Here is a 17,391-nt window from a genome sequence, read left to right on the forward strand (position 1 = left end):
GGCAGTTTTATCCATAGTAAACCAGGGGCATTAAAACTGACACTTGAAACGGAAGTTTTTTTTAAAAAATGCTCTATGCCATTCATTAAATACGTGCAGTATAAAGGACTTCATCCCCCATTCTTCACCATTCTTCTATTAAATACTCATTTCCAAAGATTGAATTGATTGTACATGGTGTTTTAATGTCTCGTGCTTATTTCAATGTACTTAATAGTCCAATATCTGCCTTTTATGAAATATTTGCTAATACGATGATCATTTGTAGTTGCTTTAATGTTAGAGCTTGTAAAGATGTGCATAATTGCATGTGTAACAAATAACAATTTGTACTAAAACTATTTGCTGTCATCTACAGAACAACCATTATGTTGAGAATATTACAGCAAAGATGAAGGGATTGCAAGCAAAGGTGACAGAGTTGGAGAAAGCAGCTGCTCAGAGGAAAGCAAAGCTGGATGAGAATTCTGCATTCTTGCAGTTTAATTGGAAGGCAGATGTGGTTGAGTCGTGGATCGGTAAGCTTCTGGGCAATCATGAATTTGCAGGCCATTAAAAGTTAGCTAGCAAAGCTTTCTGACAAGTCAAACACATGAATAAAATGTGGAAGCAAAAATGTCATTAATTCTGAAGAAGTTATATACACTGTTCCTTGCTATCTTTAAACATTTGAATTCACTTTGGGAACTTCATCTGCATTAGCCTTGGGGCACTTTACTCTGTTACAGGTGCTAATTCTGTTTTATTTGTTAGGAAATTAAACTGTTAAATGGTAAACATATTCCCTGATTTTGTTTTTAAATAAAAAGGATAAGGTTGTATTACACAGGATGTTTCATATCCTTGGGACATCCTAAAGCATTTCACAGCCATTGAATTACTGTTGACTGGAAAACAGTCATTGTTGTCCAAGCAGATCTGACAATTAATTTATACAGTAGCAATGTCCCATAAACAGAGATAAATGACTGGTATCAGTTGATTTGAGGAAAGAATCAGTTGACTGGTGTTTGATTAAGGGGAGAATTTCATTGACTACTTTTAAACAACATTACAGCATGTTTAAATTAAATAATTTAGGCAGTGGTTTAAAACTTTACAAAATCAAGGCAGGCAAATGGAGTTGAGATGTAGATTAGCTATGATCTTATTAACTGGCATTATGGGCTAATGAGCTAAGCCAAACTGATAATGTAAGGTTTTTATGAACTTCTTTTGTACTTTGTCTCTTTAAATGGCAAATAATCTCTGAATAATTTCTCTATACAACCCCAGATGTCCAAGGAGTGAGCGGTGAATTCATGGGCTCGTTATTTTAATTGCTCATCACTGATAATAATGGTTCTTGTTTCTTGAGAGTCATAGAGTTGTGCAGCATAGAAACAGACCTTTGTCCCACTGCATCCATGCTGACCTTCATGCTTCTCTATACTCATTCCATTTGCATGCATTAATTCCATATCTCATTGTGCCTTGTTCATCAGGTACCTGTCCATATGCCTCTTAGATGTTTTTGCTGTTCCTGCTTTCACCTGGCAGCTAATTCCAGATAACAACTACCCTTTGTATGAATTTTCCCCTTGGATCCCCTTTAAACCTCCTCCCTCTCACCTTAAACTAATGCCCTCTAGATTTAGATGCCCCTACTACAGGAAACAGACACTGGCTATCTACCCTATCTATGCCTCTCACAATTTTATGTACCTCCATCATGACACCTCTCGGCCTATTTCTCCCTGGAGTGAGCCCAGCGTTTCCAATCTGAATTTATAGCTCAAGCCCTCCAATCCAGGCAGCGTCCTTGTGAATCTTTTCTGCACCCTCTCTAGCTTAATCATATTCTTCCTATAGTGCGGCAACTAGAACTGCACCCAATACTCCATGCAGCCTAACCAACATTTTGTACAAATGTAACACGATGTCCCAACTTTTATACTCATTGTCTTGGCTGATGAAGGCAAGCATGCCATGAGGAAGGTGGTGCCTTCCTCACCACTTTGTCCACCTGTGTTGCCACTTTCAGGGAATGTGTACTTATACCCCAAGGTCTCTCTGTTCAACAATACTCCTCAGGGCCCTGCAGTTCACTGTGTATGTCCTGACCTGGTTCAACTTCTGAAAATGCATCACTTTGCACTTATGTCAGCTAACTTCCATCTACAATTCCTTTGCACAGTTGATCAATATTCTCCTGTAATCTTGGACAACCCTCTTCACTATACCATTAATTTTGGTGCCATCTGCAAACTAACTAATTGTGCCATCTACATTCAAATCTAAATCATTACTATATACAGCAAACAATAAAGGACTCGGTACCAATCCCTGTGGCACATCATAAGTCGCAAGCCTCCAATCTGAAATACCCTCCACTAGCATCCTCTGCCTCCTACCACCAAGCCAATTTTGTATCCAGTATACTAGCTTACCCTAGATCCCATGTGTTCTAACCTTCTGGACCAATCTACCATGTGGGACCTTGTGAAAGGCCTTGCTTAAAGTCCACGTAGACAATGTCTACTGCTCTGCCTTTTTGGTAATCTCTTCAAAAAGAAAACTCAAAATCACGAGACATATTAAAAAAAAACTAAATGATTTGGTTTTTGAGTTTAATAAAATCAGACTGTTGGAGTCCAAAGTACTAATTGCCGTGGAATGCTAATTTCTCAATGTCATCTGAAGTGAATTATTCAGATTATTAGTGATTTCACATGTTAGAATTACTTTAATTTGTAGGGGGTCTGGTGTTTTAATTCCGAGTTCATAAAGTAGGTAAAAATGGAGAAATTGTTATTCAAAATTACCTTGAAGCTATATTCAATTTGTAAAAAAGCAGTTTTTATTATGGTTATTGTACAGCATTTCTCTTGCCACCCTTTCTTTGAGAGCGCAGGTGGAGTCTTGCAGGTCACTGGTATTAAGTGCCAACAATTTGACATGCCACGCCCAGGTCTTCATACAGGTAGTGAGAAAGTCTTGATGCTTTGACAAAATAAACATCTGTGTGCAGGTTTCAAAAAGAAATATCATTTGTCCTATCTGAGCCTGAACATTGAATATCAGTGAACTATTGCTGCATTAAACTCGAATCCACATTTGTTGAAACATTGACACATGAAGGTACAGCAAAGGTAATGGCCATGAATCAGAGCCTGGTGACATTCCCCTTGCCTTCACTTGAGAACTGGCATTTCTGCTGGTACTGACTGACTAGTGAGTTTTCTGTCCAGTGATTCAATAGGGATTTATAAAGAAATTCAGTGATTCATAAAGAATGGGGGGGGGGGGGGGGGGGGGGGGTTTAGAAAGGGCATTCCAGAGCTTAGGGCCCAGGCAGCAGAGTGCATGACCGCCTCTTTGGAGTGATTTACAATTTGGGATATAGTAAGTACTTGGCTAAAATCATGTGAAATATTGTTTACTATGTATTTCTTTTCCTCTTAGGTGAGAAGGAAAACAGTCTGAAGACAGATGATTATGGGCGTGATCTCTCCTCTGTACAAACATTGCTGACTAAACAGGTATTCCACCCCCCCCCCCCCCCCCCCCCACCGTGTCACACTGATTGACAAGTAACAGTGGTTAATTGAACTTTTTGTCTTTTGGGTCCCAGATCACTTTACAAGTTATTTTGGGTTAGGGGTGTGGGATGGCAGGAGGAGACAGGAAATGTTCAGGTAAAGCAGACTTTTCTACAGTTCTGTGGGAAAATTGGTATCAAGGAAGAACTGTTTAAATTTGCCTTTTACTATTTCGAACCAATAGTATCTTGGTCCAAATCAAAACAAAAAATATTGGAAACACTCAGCAGGTTAGACAGCACATGTGGAAAGACAGACTTGACGTTTCAGGTCAAAGATCTTCATCTTTCCACAGATGCTGCGTGACCTGCTAAGAGTTTCCTACTTTTTTGTTCTATTTCAGATTTCTAGCAGTTTTTCAATTTGATTTTGTTTTTTCACGTCCTACCTTTCACAAGTTAGCTTCAAGTATTTTACCTTTTCCATATTATAAATTTTATAACGTCATCTTTGATATGTCTCCGTAATGGCATGAAAACCTATCATGGGGATAACCTTGTTCTTTGTGAATAACTTTCAAAGAGTCAATGCATTTTTGAAGGATTAAAGAATTTCAGGATGTTGGGAAAAGAGTGAGGAGTAGGATTAGCTGGATATTTCTGCCTAAGATCTGGTCAGGTAACCTGTACTGTGAGATTCTTTTGATCCTCTGCATCATTTCCCTTTATCTCACTGACCCAAGATGAATACAATGCAGTCTTATGCCAAATTGTTTAAATACAGTCAGAATCTGGAATTGGGACTCGGCTTAAGAGTTTTTCCAATTGACACCAACGTGCAATTGTACCCTTTAAAGCCTTTAATCAGGACCTCAGTAGTGAAGTTGGGATTGTGTTTGGCAAATTACAGCCAGAAGATTACTATTTTCATGACAAACAAATGCTGTTTTTAATGACAAAATATGGTGTTAAGATTGTAATTCACTATTGATCAACAGGTTTCTAATTCACTTGAACTCTGGTCAAACATTAGTTTTTGTTCATGTGATATTTTCAGATATCGCTTGCATTAAAGGTGTTCATGAAAATTCTCCATAAAAATATACAACCCCCACCCTTCATACAATTGGAAGGCATTTTTTTCAGTAATTGTAAAAGTATATTCATCAATTAGTGGCTCCCAAACGATGGATCCAAAGGTGAAACACCATATAGTAGTAAATATGAGAATGCATGTGTATATCATGTCGAATTCATTCTTTAAAAATAATCTGTACTGCTTGTAAGCTTGGATTGTCTTAAAGTACTTTGCTAATGTACTTTTGAATATAGTCATTGTTATAATGTAAAAGTCATAGTGGTCAATTTGTATATGACATTGTACCATAAGCAGCATTGAGATAAATGACCAGGTTATTTTTAGGCTTAATAAAGTTGAGAGTTAAACTTCAGTGAATACATTATTGAAAGAGCAGCACATTCTCCAATAATGAATGGGGTTTTGTATTTGCATGACTGGGGAAATGTATCATCTGAAAGATAGAATCTCCAACAATACCAAAATAAAGATCAGCTGAGATTTTGTGCTCTAATCTTGAGAGTGAGATACAACTCCCACCCTTCGTGCTTGGAGAGGCAATACTGCTACCCACAGAGTATGGGTGAAATCATTCTAATTTTCCATGTTTTGGTTGGAATCTCCTATCCTAAAGAAAAAGGACATGCTAGAAACTTTCTCTGACTTGTTGCCAGTTGAATAGGCCACTAAGAAATGAATAAGACTGGCCAATGAAAAGTATTGTGTTCTTCCCTCTTTGATTGTTCTTCCATTTCAACAACTTGGTGAACTTCAGTCCTTTTTCTCCCCTCCACCCCTTCCCTGCCACCCCAACCAACCACAATCCATATAAGCAAATATATTTGTTAAGCCAGGTTCTTTCACTGACTTGTTTGTTGTTGGTAACCAGTGAATAAACCATTACCTTCTGCCTTAATTTCAATAGAAAAAGGTGATATAAACTTTTTTTTTAACCCTTCACAGGAAACATTTGATGCTGGGCTGCAGGCTTTTCAACAGGAGGGGATTGCTAACATTACAGCTCTGAAGGATCAGTTACTGGCAGCCAAACACATTCAATCCAAAGCTATTGAAGCACGTCATGCTTCATTAATGAAAAGATGGAATCAGCTGTTGGCCAATTCAGGTGAAAGAAAGAAGAAACTTCTTGAAGCCCAGGAGCATTTCAGAAAAGTAAATAATTTTAAAATGAAATTGGTTGTGTATAAAATTATGATTGGCCTAGGTAGAGCAAATTCTATTTTCCCTCGCTGAAGGATCAAAAGACAAGGGGCATAGCTTTGCAGTAATTTATAGAAGGTTGAGAGGGTCAGTGAGGAAACAGTTTTTCACTGGAGGCTGGTGGAGGTCTAGAACTCTGACTGAATGAGTGAGGCAGAAATTCTGCAACATTTAAAAAAAAAAGTGCCTGGAGGTGTATTTGAAGAGCTGTGACCTGCAGCATTACAGATCAGGTGCTGGAATGGAGAGGGATTGGGTTGGTGTAGCTCCTTTAACTGGCACGGACTCAGTATACTGAATACCCTTGTGCCACAAATTTTCCATGGTGTTATGTACCTCTTATATTTTTGTATGGTTGGAAATTGGAGCAGTCTATATGTCTAACAATTAAAAAGCTTGTTTACTGACATTGCTGTATACTGGAGCAAAAGACAAACTGCTGGAGGAACTCAGCAGGTCAAGCAGCATCCATGGGGGGGAGGGGAAGGAATTGTCAATGTTTTGGGTTGAGACTCTGCATCAGGACTGACGTATACTGTTTCTTTTCCACAGCTTGAAGATCTCTTCTTGACCTTTGCTAAGAAAGCTTCAGCCTTTAACAGTTGGTTTGAGAATGCAGAGGAGGACCTCACAGACCCCGTGCGATGCAACTCTCTGGAGGAGATCAAGGCCCTGCGTGAGGCGCATGAGGCTTTCCGCTCGTCTTTGAGCTCAGCCCAGACTGACTTTAACCAGCTGGCCGAGCTTGATCACCAGATAAAGGGTTATCGGATGTTTTCTAATCCCTACACCTGGTTCACTATGGAAGCTCTGGAGGAGACATGGAGAAACTTGCAAAAAATCATAAAAGTGAGCAATTTTTCTTTAAAATGTAAGGAAGGAAATAAGATCAAGGAATAGGGCAGGCATAGGCCATTGGGATCTCTGAACCTGCTCTATTATTCAATAAGAACATGGCAGATCATTTTTTCTGCCCTATTCCTTTTCTGTCGATTCCCTTAGCAAGATGAATACCCATTTGAGTGAAGAAATTTCCCGGTGTCTCACTCTAAAATGCTCCACCTCTTCTGAGACTAATCCCTAGTTCTGGATTCCCCAGGCAGGGGAGATATAATGCCATGCTGTCCCACAAATGTATGTGTAGAACTATCTATGGGTCTTGGGACATTAAAATTCTTTTTTCTAGTTTTAGTAATAAAGCATTATTTTCTGAGAAAGCCAAAGAAACCACGAGTTACAAACATTCTGCTGAAAAAATGTTTACTTTCAAGGATGTTTTAATTTCAAGGAATCAGTTGGATTGTTTCTGAGAGTTGGTACAATGAAATCATTGCTTAGAATCCAAAAGACTTCTACACTATCCATCACATCTGCAACTTCAGTTGAATTGAGTCAAACAGGAACAGCCTAACCTGAACCTTTGCTGGCCTTCTAATCTGTTCTTATTCCTTCCAAAGTGCTGCTATTTGTCAAAGCATTTTTCTGGACATATCAGTCTGTAATATCCATTCTCCCTTTGTTTTGGGTGGGGGAATTGAAGACTTTTTTTGAAACAGATGTCCTGCCAGGATAGTATACTTTACAGCTGTTTAATTTTTTTTGAGTTTAATGAATGGTAACTCATTTTGTCCTTGCTCTGTGTAGCACCAAAGCAATTTTATTGTTCCTTCAACAGGAACGGGAGATGGAATTGCAGAAGGAACAGAGGCGCCAAGAAGAGAATGATAAATTACGTCAGGAGTTTGCGCAACATGCAAACACTTTCCACCAATGGCTGCAGGAAACTAGGTGAGGTGTTCCTTTTGTAACTTCATACTGTTTTGCATTGTACAGTGGGGATTGTTTAATATATAAAACATGTGACCTAGCTGTTGTGAAGGGGTTTAATTAGGAGTTGCATAAATTAACTTTTATTCCTTTTGGTGTGATGTCCAGGCCAACAATTATTTTCATATTGGAGCTGGATGTTGTCAATTAGACCATGCAAATCTGGAACTCTTCCAAACCAAAAAGCTGTTAATGCTGTGAGTTATTTGAAAATGTTGAAATGGCTAATAGATTTTGTTGGGTAAACATGTTGAAGATAGATGAAGTTCTAATAAAGGTCACCCACTATCTAATTAAATGCTGAAACAGCTTTGAGAGAATAAACTTCTCTTCCTATGTGTGCCCATTAGTGGAAAAAGGGACAGCACGGGACAGGAGTGGAATCTGATCATGTCACTGCCTTGTATCAGCACTGATGCACCTCAAAGCAGGTGTCATTGGCCATGAGAAGAAACCCTGGCTGAACTTGTCCTGCTTTCACCTGATGAACCTAATTGCATCTCCGTACCATTGCGTGGTGGACTCTGTTAGTTATTTAATGTTGGAAATTAAATTGGCTGGCCTTCCTGACAGATATGCATTGTCCATGTGACTTAATGAATCTCCTGGTGTAAGTTGCAATTGTTGTTCTAAACTTTTTTTGCTTTTAGACATCCCTGAGGAAATAATTGCTAGATTTTCTTGGTCACTATGAATTGTAAGATTCATGCAGAATGCCATGCAGTCCTTCATCCTTGTGGCTCTGCTGGCTCCACATGGAGCTGTCTGCTGTCAACCTTTTCCCCTCCACCTCCGCTTTTTAAGCATCTCTTTAATTCTCTCTTGAATGCAGTGGTCAACCCTTCGAAAATTTCTTCCAGCCTCTAAAATATTGATCGCTTATCAAATGCTTTTTATTGGGTATATAACTCAGCCATTTCTTAAAGTGGTGGGAACTAATGTTTATTGCATTATGATGAATTTGCAATTTAATGCTGATTAATGAATTTTGTTGTTCTCTCCTCGCCTTGCCCCGCCCCATCCTGGAATTTCTTCTTCTCTACTGCTGCCTGATGCTTGGATGCTGTCTACAGGACATACCTACTGGATGGGTTAATATTGCTTTTTGTTTTGTACTTTGCTGTGATCTTGTCTGCCTCTTGCTTGTTGCCATCTTTTTATTTTCTTTCTTGTAATTTATGGTGGGAGAGGGTGTGGAACTTTTAACTAACTGACCAAAGCCAAAACTTATTGGTGTAAGTGATTTTCATTAAACAAAGAAAATGGATTCTGCAAATGGAGATTGGCTACCAGGTCTTTCCCACCATTTACAATTATTGTCAATAAAAGAATTAAAAGGGAAGGGTTATTTTTCCATTGAGACAATGATTTCCAGTCACATTTAAGAATAAAATGCAACAATTTTTGCAAGAATATTGATCCAAAACTGATATGCTATGGATTCTGGAAATCTGATACAAAAACCGTAAAATACTGCAGCAAGTCTGGGAAGAGAAGCTGTTAATTTTTCAGGTTAATCTTTCATCAGCATTGTTTTTATCTGAAATGTTGACTCCTTTTAGTTTATTTGCATTTGTGTCAGTCCATTGATGCCAGTCTTGGCCAGTCAATGGCACACTTTGCAAAATATCAGTTACATCCCAGTTTGCCAAGTCTTGAGTTAAGTTTAAAGATTGTAATCAGATGCCGACTCAAGATGGTGTGCTTGAAGGTGAGGGTTAGCCTGGATATTCCTATAGTCATGCTGACCCCTTTGAAACTGCACATGGCACGTTCTCGGTGAAATCCCTGTAGTTGTGTAAGAACACAGTTCAGTGTGTGATGTCAATTTTAAGTGAGCAGTCAGCATGGCAGTTTTAAAAATTCTTTGTATACAGAGAAGCTGGAACTGATGTAGCTCAGTGAAGAATTTGTTTCAACCTTTTGGCATAAACCAAAAAAAAACTAATGCTGCAGATTCTAAGTAACCAGTCAGTTTATAATTTTGCTGCCTGGATACTGCCTGGCCTGCTGAGTTCTTCCAGCATCATCGTGTTTTTCTTCTAGATTCCAGCATCTGCAGTCCTTTGTTTCTCTAGTTTATAATTTTCAGTGAGTACATGAAATGCATGCATTTTTATAAAACTTTTAATGTAAGGAAAAGCCTCAATAAACTGGATACTAGACTGGGGGGAGGGGAGAACACTGAAAGCTTGATTCAAAAGATGGGTTTTGAAAGACACTTTAAAAGGTGGGAGAGATCTGCCATTAAGGAGAGCTGCAGTATGAGAGGCTTGAGTCCTCAGACTAAAGGTGTGGGATGTGCAGGTTCCAGCAGTTGGATAGATGAAGTACTGAAGGAATGTGCCAGCAAGGAATTTTAAATCACTGAATTGGGAGCAGGGCCAGAATGATGAGTGAAAGATACTCTATACAAGACAAGCTTGGGTCACTGCAAGGAGGGTGCAAAAATATTTTTCCGTAAATACAATCATTAAAGCAGCTGAATGTACAGACTTTCCTGAACAAATAGCCCTGGTTTCAAGATTACAATTTTAAATCTGAGACCTTTGATTTTTTTTCAACATGAGCATGGAGGAAGTTGTATTACAACATGGCCTTCATATCCGAACTCATTTATATATTTGTGTTCTTTCTTTTCCAATCTTGTCTTCTTTTTCCTATTAGCATAGCATATCGTCGTGTCATTCATGTCTATCAGTATGAAGTTGGGGATGATCTGGCTGGAAGGTTTTTCTTTCTTCCTCATTTTTCTGTGTTGTTTGTACGCACTTGCCTACTTGCCATCCGAATGGGATTTTTCTCCAATACTAACATCACTGCTATAAGCTCACAGCTTTTGTTAATCCTCTTAAGGACAGGGCTTCTTGAGTAAATTAAATGGTTGTGTGCCTTTATGATGCCACTGCTATCATCGTGAGTAGATCTAACATTGCATGGAGTAACTGGTGACAGTGGATCCCAGTTGCCTTTTGCTGGAGGTATGATTGACCTTGGGGTCCGTGTCATGGAGATTCATTGTGAACATTAAGTTTTTTTTTTGTATGCCTTGCTCCTTGCCTCAAGACATTGAATTCTTCATAGACACGTCACCAAATGGTCAGCACAGTTGTCATCTTACTGACTTTGATGTTCTTTTAGGGGAGGTGATGTTGCAATTGCTTCCAATCCCTCGTTATCCTTGAAGGTGGTGTTTTTGACAAAGATACAGATCTAAACTGCAATCAGGCACATGAGGCCTGGCTGATTTCAGTTTTCAGATCTTACCACCCAGTCTTCCATATACCCCCTTATAGGTATCAAGCCCAATTTATGAACTACTTTCTGCCACTTTGTCTGAGATCACATAGTTCAGCCCAAATGAATGTGATACCTTGCTGCTCCTGTTTTCAGCTGCTCGCAGAATCATTTGGGATATGCTTTAAAACTTTCAGGGCCCAGATGGCATCAGTGCAGCCATCTCATCTCTCATGTGCCCCGTGAGACCTAATTTGATTCGAGGTTTTTCATCCCAGACTGTTTACACACTGGTTAGACCTGAGGGCAGATTTTGAAATGGCTTCTTCATTCACACAATCAAAACTTGAATCTTTGAGCTCTCAGACCATTTTATCCAGTTGCTCTAAATGCATGACTACATTGAGTGTCTGTATCTCCATCCACCTCACTCTTGAATTATCCTCATTGGATAACTAGTGACAACATCTAGCTCACTTTCAGCTTGACAGTTCCAAGTGCTGTGATCCTATTCTTCGATGCTTGGATGACCCCTGTGCCTGAAAAGAATGTAAGAGATAAGAAATTGTTCACAGCCAGAGATGTGGGCAAAGATGTTAGTTCTGAATCATGACTGCATAATGAAAAAATCAGGTTTTTGAAGGAATGCTTCCATTATGGGTGGATGTGACAGTGGTAACACCTTGCTTATTTTTGGATTAATTGGTGGCTCTTAAATTATGATTTTAACTCCCAATGTCCTTATTTTCCTTGGAGACTGATTTCACCTTGCTTTTAAAAAGCAAAATGGTATCATCAGTCGTGCAACTCATTTGAAAGAGGGAGTGTTAATTCTAATTACATTTTAATAAATCTTCAGTCACCTGGCAAGGGAATTCTCATGTTATAATAATGTAAATTCAGCTAACACTGATATACTTATTAAAACAGAACTGCTACATGTGATCAGAATTTTTTATTTACAACATTAAGGTCTTTGTTTTCACGAAACTCATTGATCTTCTGTTGTTTTATATGGGCCCTATTTCCAGGATGTAATATTTCACCTGGATCTTAATTAAATTTGTTGAAGAAACAACTGGTGAAGCTGGTTTAGAGTTGCAGCTGTAAAAGTCTATTTGCATACTTCAGAATTAATTCCTGAATTCACAAACGTAGATACCCACAATACTTACTGACACGCAATTTTTTTTTAACAATTATAACCACTTTATTTTCTGTCTCAAATAATGCACCTTCTTTGATTTGGAGCAATAATTTTCTCCTAGGTTTCTACCCTGTAGGCATGCTCCAGTTATTAGGATTTTTGGACAAAGTCCTAGTGATCACTTGCCCTTTGATTACTGATTTATTCAGTGCATGGCTGAGAAGGTTGGGACCTGTACAAAATGGAGAAGGGCTTCTATCGTAATGGTTTTAATTGAAAAAAAATCTGACTCTTGAGGTTCTTTATAACTGAATCATTCCACTTATGTTGGTAGAGCTCAGTTAATTCTACCTTTAGTCATTGAATAGATGTAAAATTAACTCACTGTTCGTGTTAACTTTTATTCTTACATTATTTGGGAAAAAAAGATTGAGTTGCAAACCCCACATTGCTGCAGATTGAAAGTTCTTCTGTTCTTCTCCCCACCACCCCATCTACTCGAGACTAGCTCTTGATCCTTTTCCCCAACAGCCTTTGTGCTTGGGTCTTGGGATTCAGCTCTACTGATGCAGCTGTTGGTGTTGCTCCCTCACAGTTGAGGATACAAATTTGATCCTTGCCTCAGCTCCTATTGGTGGAGTTTACATGTTCTCTCTGTGACTATAATGGTTTCTGTTGGATGCTCTGGTTTCCTTCTACTTCTCAAAGACATGCTAGTAGGTTAATAGGCTACAATAAAATATCCCTTCATGTGGTTAAATAGCCAAGACATCAAAAGGATTTCCATTTTCTCTGTAGCAGTGCACTGTGTTCTCTGTCACATACTCTGTTGGGCATGTGAGAGAATAAGTTGCACATCTACAGGGGAAAATTGGAGGCAGGAATGGGTCTGATGGAATTTCTCTGGGAGTTGGCATGGACCTGGTAAGCTAAATGGCCTCCTTGCATGTTGTAGTAAGTAATATTTTAATTAATTTAGGTTCTTCAGCGTTCATATTTAAAGGGCTGAATATTGCTGCAAAACTCTGCTTCTTGGTTTACCCAGACTGAGATATTACCATCGTAGAACAGGAGAGGATTTTACATTAGAAACTAAATATCAACTGAGTCTAGCTATGATCTGCCATTGCATAAACTTGCTGTACCTTAAAACAGAGCATTGTGAATGTCAAATTAGTAGTCTAGATGACAGGATTGTGAACCAAAAGACTTCTTAGTGTCTCTTTCCACCCCCCCCCCCCCTTTACAAACAAAAGCAATTTTTTTTTAAACTGAATTTTGTAGTCTTAAGAACAAGTGGCAGTCCTGAATCTTGAATTCATGACCTCCTTTCATTGAGATGATCTTTTAATAATTTTTTGGGGGATACATCTGTTTTTAAAAATCAGGAAAGGTCACTGACCTTTCTAAGCAATAAAAGTTCAAGGATCTCATGCTTTATGCTACAGCTGTGTCGTTCTTTTTAAAACAGAATCTGTTTTCTGGAAAGAAGCTATTTAAACTGAGGAACCAGTCTGTAATCTGCCCTTGGGTTCTAGAATTGTGATTGTTATTCACCGTTTTGAGCATGAAATTTTCTAGGATTTATTTAAAAAGGTAATATACCTGAATAATCTGCATGTTTTCATTAGATCATTTTGTAATTTTATTCAACTTGCATATCAGGTCTTGCATGGTGGAGGAATCGGGAACACTGGAATCGCAGTTGGAGGCAACCAAGGTAGGGCGGGCTTCATTCTCTCAAGCTTTGAATGATAGAACCCCTGTTTTTAATAGACAAGGGAGGTATATGACTCTTCAATTCAGATTTGAAAATGAGAAGTCTTGAAAGAAAAAGGTTTATGAATCAGTGCTACACACAGAAAGATTCTGGATTATTCCTCAAAAAATGATCAATTGGAAAACATTTTATTGAGGCAAAGTCATTAAAACATAGAATGGTTTCTCACATTAACAGAATTGGCTAACAACTTTGAGTTGTTAAAGTTGGAAGAGAGAAAATGAGATCAAAGCAGATGAATTTACTGTGCAGGAACAATCCTGTGCTAGTTTCAATGGCTCTTCACAGAATCTTGCATCACAGAAGAGACCATTCACTCTTGCCTGTGCTGGCTCTTGTTCTGCTTTTCACCCCCAGCCCCTGAAAGGAACCCTTCAAATCTGTCCATTTCCCTTTTTCCTCCAAAGAAAAGAAACTATGATTTCGTCTATTAAAATGGTGTCTTTCAGAAATTAAAAATCTCAAGTGAAGCAATTTCTCATTTTCCCCCTCTAGATTTTCTTGCCAACAACTGGGTTACCTGTCAGGAAACTTTCTCCCTGTTTGCTCTATCTAAATGTGTCTATCATGCCACCTACTTAGCATCAGAATAATCCATGTTCTCAAATGTACACATCAAACTGAACTGCCTTATCTCTGGTCTCATTCTATTAAAGCACCTTGGCACCTTTCCCAAGATTATGACTTCCTTTTTGAACTTCGGGGGTCTAATTACTGTGTACTAAGTCTCAGTTAGTACATTGTAATCATTTAGTGTGCTAAGGCTGAACCAGAGAACCATTACAGATCCTTGTATAAAGGAGCACCGACTAACCAAAGGTATAAAATGTTTTAATTTAAACAGGACTTACTGTTTTTACTATGAAAATGCCTTTTTATTAATTTACATGTACATTTTGCTGGTGGAGATTATGTACAATGGTATATGGTTTTAGTAGACAATTATAATGGGAAACTACTGGTACAATTAATAATTGTACCTGTGGTCATGGAGAGAAACCAGTAGTAGAAAGAACTACTGGGCAAAATAGAACCTAGAAGGAAGTCACCTTGTTCCTTGACTCTTTTATACCTATTCATTCACAGAGAAAGCATCAGGAGATTCGGGCAATGAGAAGTCAATTGAAAAAGATTGAGGACCTTGGGGCAGCAATGGAGGAAGCATTGATCTTGGATAATAAGTACACAGAGCACAGCACTGTGGGATTGGCACAGCAATGGGACCAACTGGATCAACTGGGCATGAGAATGCAACACAACTTGGAACAACAAATACAGGCCAGGTAAGCAATAATAGTTTAAACACTCAAGAAGAAGATCCTTGAGTGTGTGGAGGAGATTTACCAGTAGGGCTGCAAGAAAGAATTGTAATGACAAGTTTAGGCTAGGGAAGCTGGGTTGTTGGAGTAACAAGATTTGATATAGGTGTCTGGGTTAGACAAGCAAAGGAAAACTGTTTTCACTACCTCATTGTGCAAAGGACAAATGTTGGTTTTTGGGCAAAAGATACAGGGTGAGCTGAAGAACTTTGATACTCACTGGGTGGTAAGATTTTAGACCCCCATTGCCTATTAGAATAATGAAAGCAGAAACAATTATTTTGGAAGAAAATGAACGAGAAATAAATGAAGGGCCCTGGGCAAAGAGTGTAGGAAATAGTTTGTTTCAGACCCAACCTGTTGCCTTAACTAGCAATTTTCACATGATGCATATGATTGCAGGGTAGGGTTTACAGACTTGTCATGGAACGTGGCATAAACGCATTAGAACACAAGCAGAAAAGTCAGGTCAGATCATCTGTGCCTCAATGCAGGAATGTAGAAAAGCACATCACATTCTTTGTCCTAATTTTCAATTTGCACTGGTGCAGAGTGGAAATGTAAATTTGTTATGAAAATTATACGGATTGCTTTTCTATTTTAAAGGAACACTACTGGTGTGACAGAAGAAGCTCTTAAAGAATTCAGCATGATGTTCAAGTAAGTGTGGGTTTATTTTGTGCATTTGTTAGTATGTATGTTGTTACTGTGCTGACATTAAATATTTTAACTTTTCTCCAAGGCATTTTGACAAGGACAAATCAGGACGTCTGAATCATCAAGAATTTAAGTCGTGCTTGCGCTCCCTGGGTTATGATTTGCCAATGGTAGAGGAAGGAGAACCGGACTCGGAGTTTGAAGCTATATTGAATGCTGTTGATCCCAACCGGTGAGACCAGTCTGCAGATTGGTGCAGGAGATAATTTAAGATTTCATGATACCATAACATTTTAGAAATAAGACTTGACTAATTTGTCAAGGCTGCAAGGAAACCCAATGAGTATTTGAGCAATGCAGCATAAATAACTGTTTATTTTGATCTGCCTCAGTTAGCTAGCCTCAGTCAGTTATCCTTAGTTACTGTGACAGAAAGAATATTACAAGCAACTTTAATGCCCTCTTTAGGCAGAAGGAGATTCAGCATGAGTTTCAAGCCCTCTTGCTTGCTCCCAATGCATCTCACTGCAGAACTGTTGGTCAGCACTTGCTGGCCAGAGCAGCATATGATTTTTGGTCCCATAGGGCAGTCATCATACCCAGAGAGCTGTACTCCAGCAGAGAGTCTTCATGCCTTTTGGGATGGGAGCTTTCTTGAAAGTAAATCACTTCAAATTAGTTATTCTAGTATATTATACACTTAATACAGTAAAAGTTTCTCTACTTGCATTGAAAATAGATTTCCATTAAAAATAACTTCATTTTCCTGGTATGCATTTTGATCTTTGCTTTATCTGATTTGCAGAGATGGATACGTTTCACTACAGGAATACATGGCCTTTATGATCAGTAGAGAAACCGAGAATGTTAAGTCTAGCGAGGAGATTGAGAGTGCTTTCCGTGCCCTCAGCTCAGAAGGAAAACCATTTGTCACACGTGAAGAATTGTATCAGGTACTGCAGCAGATGTATATGGTATTTGTGAACAATCATAGAAATGTACAGCACAGAAACAGGCCCTTTCTGTCCACGATGCCTATCTAGCCCTTCATTCCAGGCCACATTCTGATGCATCTCTTCTGCCTGCACTCTATTGCTACCACATTGTCTCTGTAATTTGATCAGAACTGTACACAAAACTCAGTGCAGTCTAACCAGTGTTTTCTACAACTGCACCACTTTTCATCTTATCTACGTTCTTCTGTATCCTTAAGCAGCTATCTTTGCTATGTACAATGCCACCAATCCTAGTGTCATCAGCAGATTTGTTTATCAGACCAGACATTCTCATCCAATTAATATGACAAACAAAGGTCCCAGCACTGCTCCCTGTAGCACACCACTTGTTACAGACTTCCAGTCAAAATCACACATCCACCACTAGCTAATTTTGGATCTAGTTTACCAACATCACTGTGCCTTAAGCTTCTGGACCAGCCTACCATGTTGGACCTTGTCAAAAGTCTTAGTGAAGTGCACACAAACCACGTCCACTGCTCTGCCTTCAATTTTATTAGTTACCTCCTCAAAAAAAAAACAGGTTTGTGAGACATGATTTCCCTTGCACCTCCTGGTCAGTCCCTGCCTTTCCAGGAACATAAATCCT

At 38.8% G+C, this 17,391-nt stretch overlaps 2 protein-coding genes across 11 annotated transcripts in view; one reads left to right on the forward strand and one right to left on the reverse strand.

Moving 5' to 3' along the window:
• sptan1 (spectrin alpha, non-erythrocytic 1) overlaps positions 1-17,391 on the forward strand; it is an 87,739-nt gene that overhangs the window by 69,596 nt on the left and 752 nt on the right. For 9 of the 10 annotated variants that reach the window (XM_052037161.1, XM_052037163.1, XM_052037164.1 and 6 more), the window contains 11 exons: positions 359-518; positions 3,445-3,521; positions 5,562-5,771; positions 6,372-6,668; positions 7,495-7,607; positions 8,720-8,737; positions 13,696-13,750; positions 14,897-15,093; positions 15,736-15,789; positions 15,872-16,018; positions 16,592-16,739. In XM_052037161.1, coding sequence (XP_051893121.1) covers positions 359-518; positions 3,445-3,521; positions 5,562-5,771; positions 6,372-6,668; positions 7,495-7,607; positions 8,720-8,737; positions 13,696-13,750; positions 14,897-15,093; positions 15,736-15,789; positions 15,872-16,018; positions 16,592-16,739 — 1,476 coding nt within the window. The remainder of the gene's footprint in view (positions 1-358; positions 519-3,444; positions 3,522-5,561; positions 5,772-6,371; positions 6,669-7,494; positions 7,608-8,719; positions 8,738-13,695; positions 13,751-14,896; positions 15,094-15,735; positions 15,790-15,871; positions 16,019-16,591; positions 16,740-17,391) is intronic. The other variant, XM_052037160.1, reaches the window with a different exon arrangement.
• dync2i2 (dynein 2 intermediate chain 2) overlaps positions 1-17,391 on the reverse strand; it is a 66,019-nt gene that overhangs the window by 6,094 nt on the left and 42,534 nt on the right. The window lies entirely within an intron of this gene.

The sequence above is a fragment of the Pristis pectinata genome, chromosome 23 (assembly GCF_009764475.1).
Source record: "Pristis pectinata isolate sPriPec2 chromosome 23, sPriPec2.1.pri, whole genome shotgun sequence".
In the NCBI taxonomy this organism is placed as follows: domain Eukaryota; kingdom Metazoa; phylum Chordata; class Chondrichthyes; order Rhinopristiformes; family Pristidae; genus Pristis; species Pristis pectinata.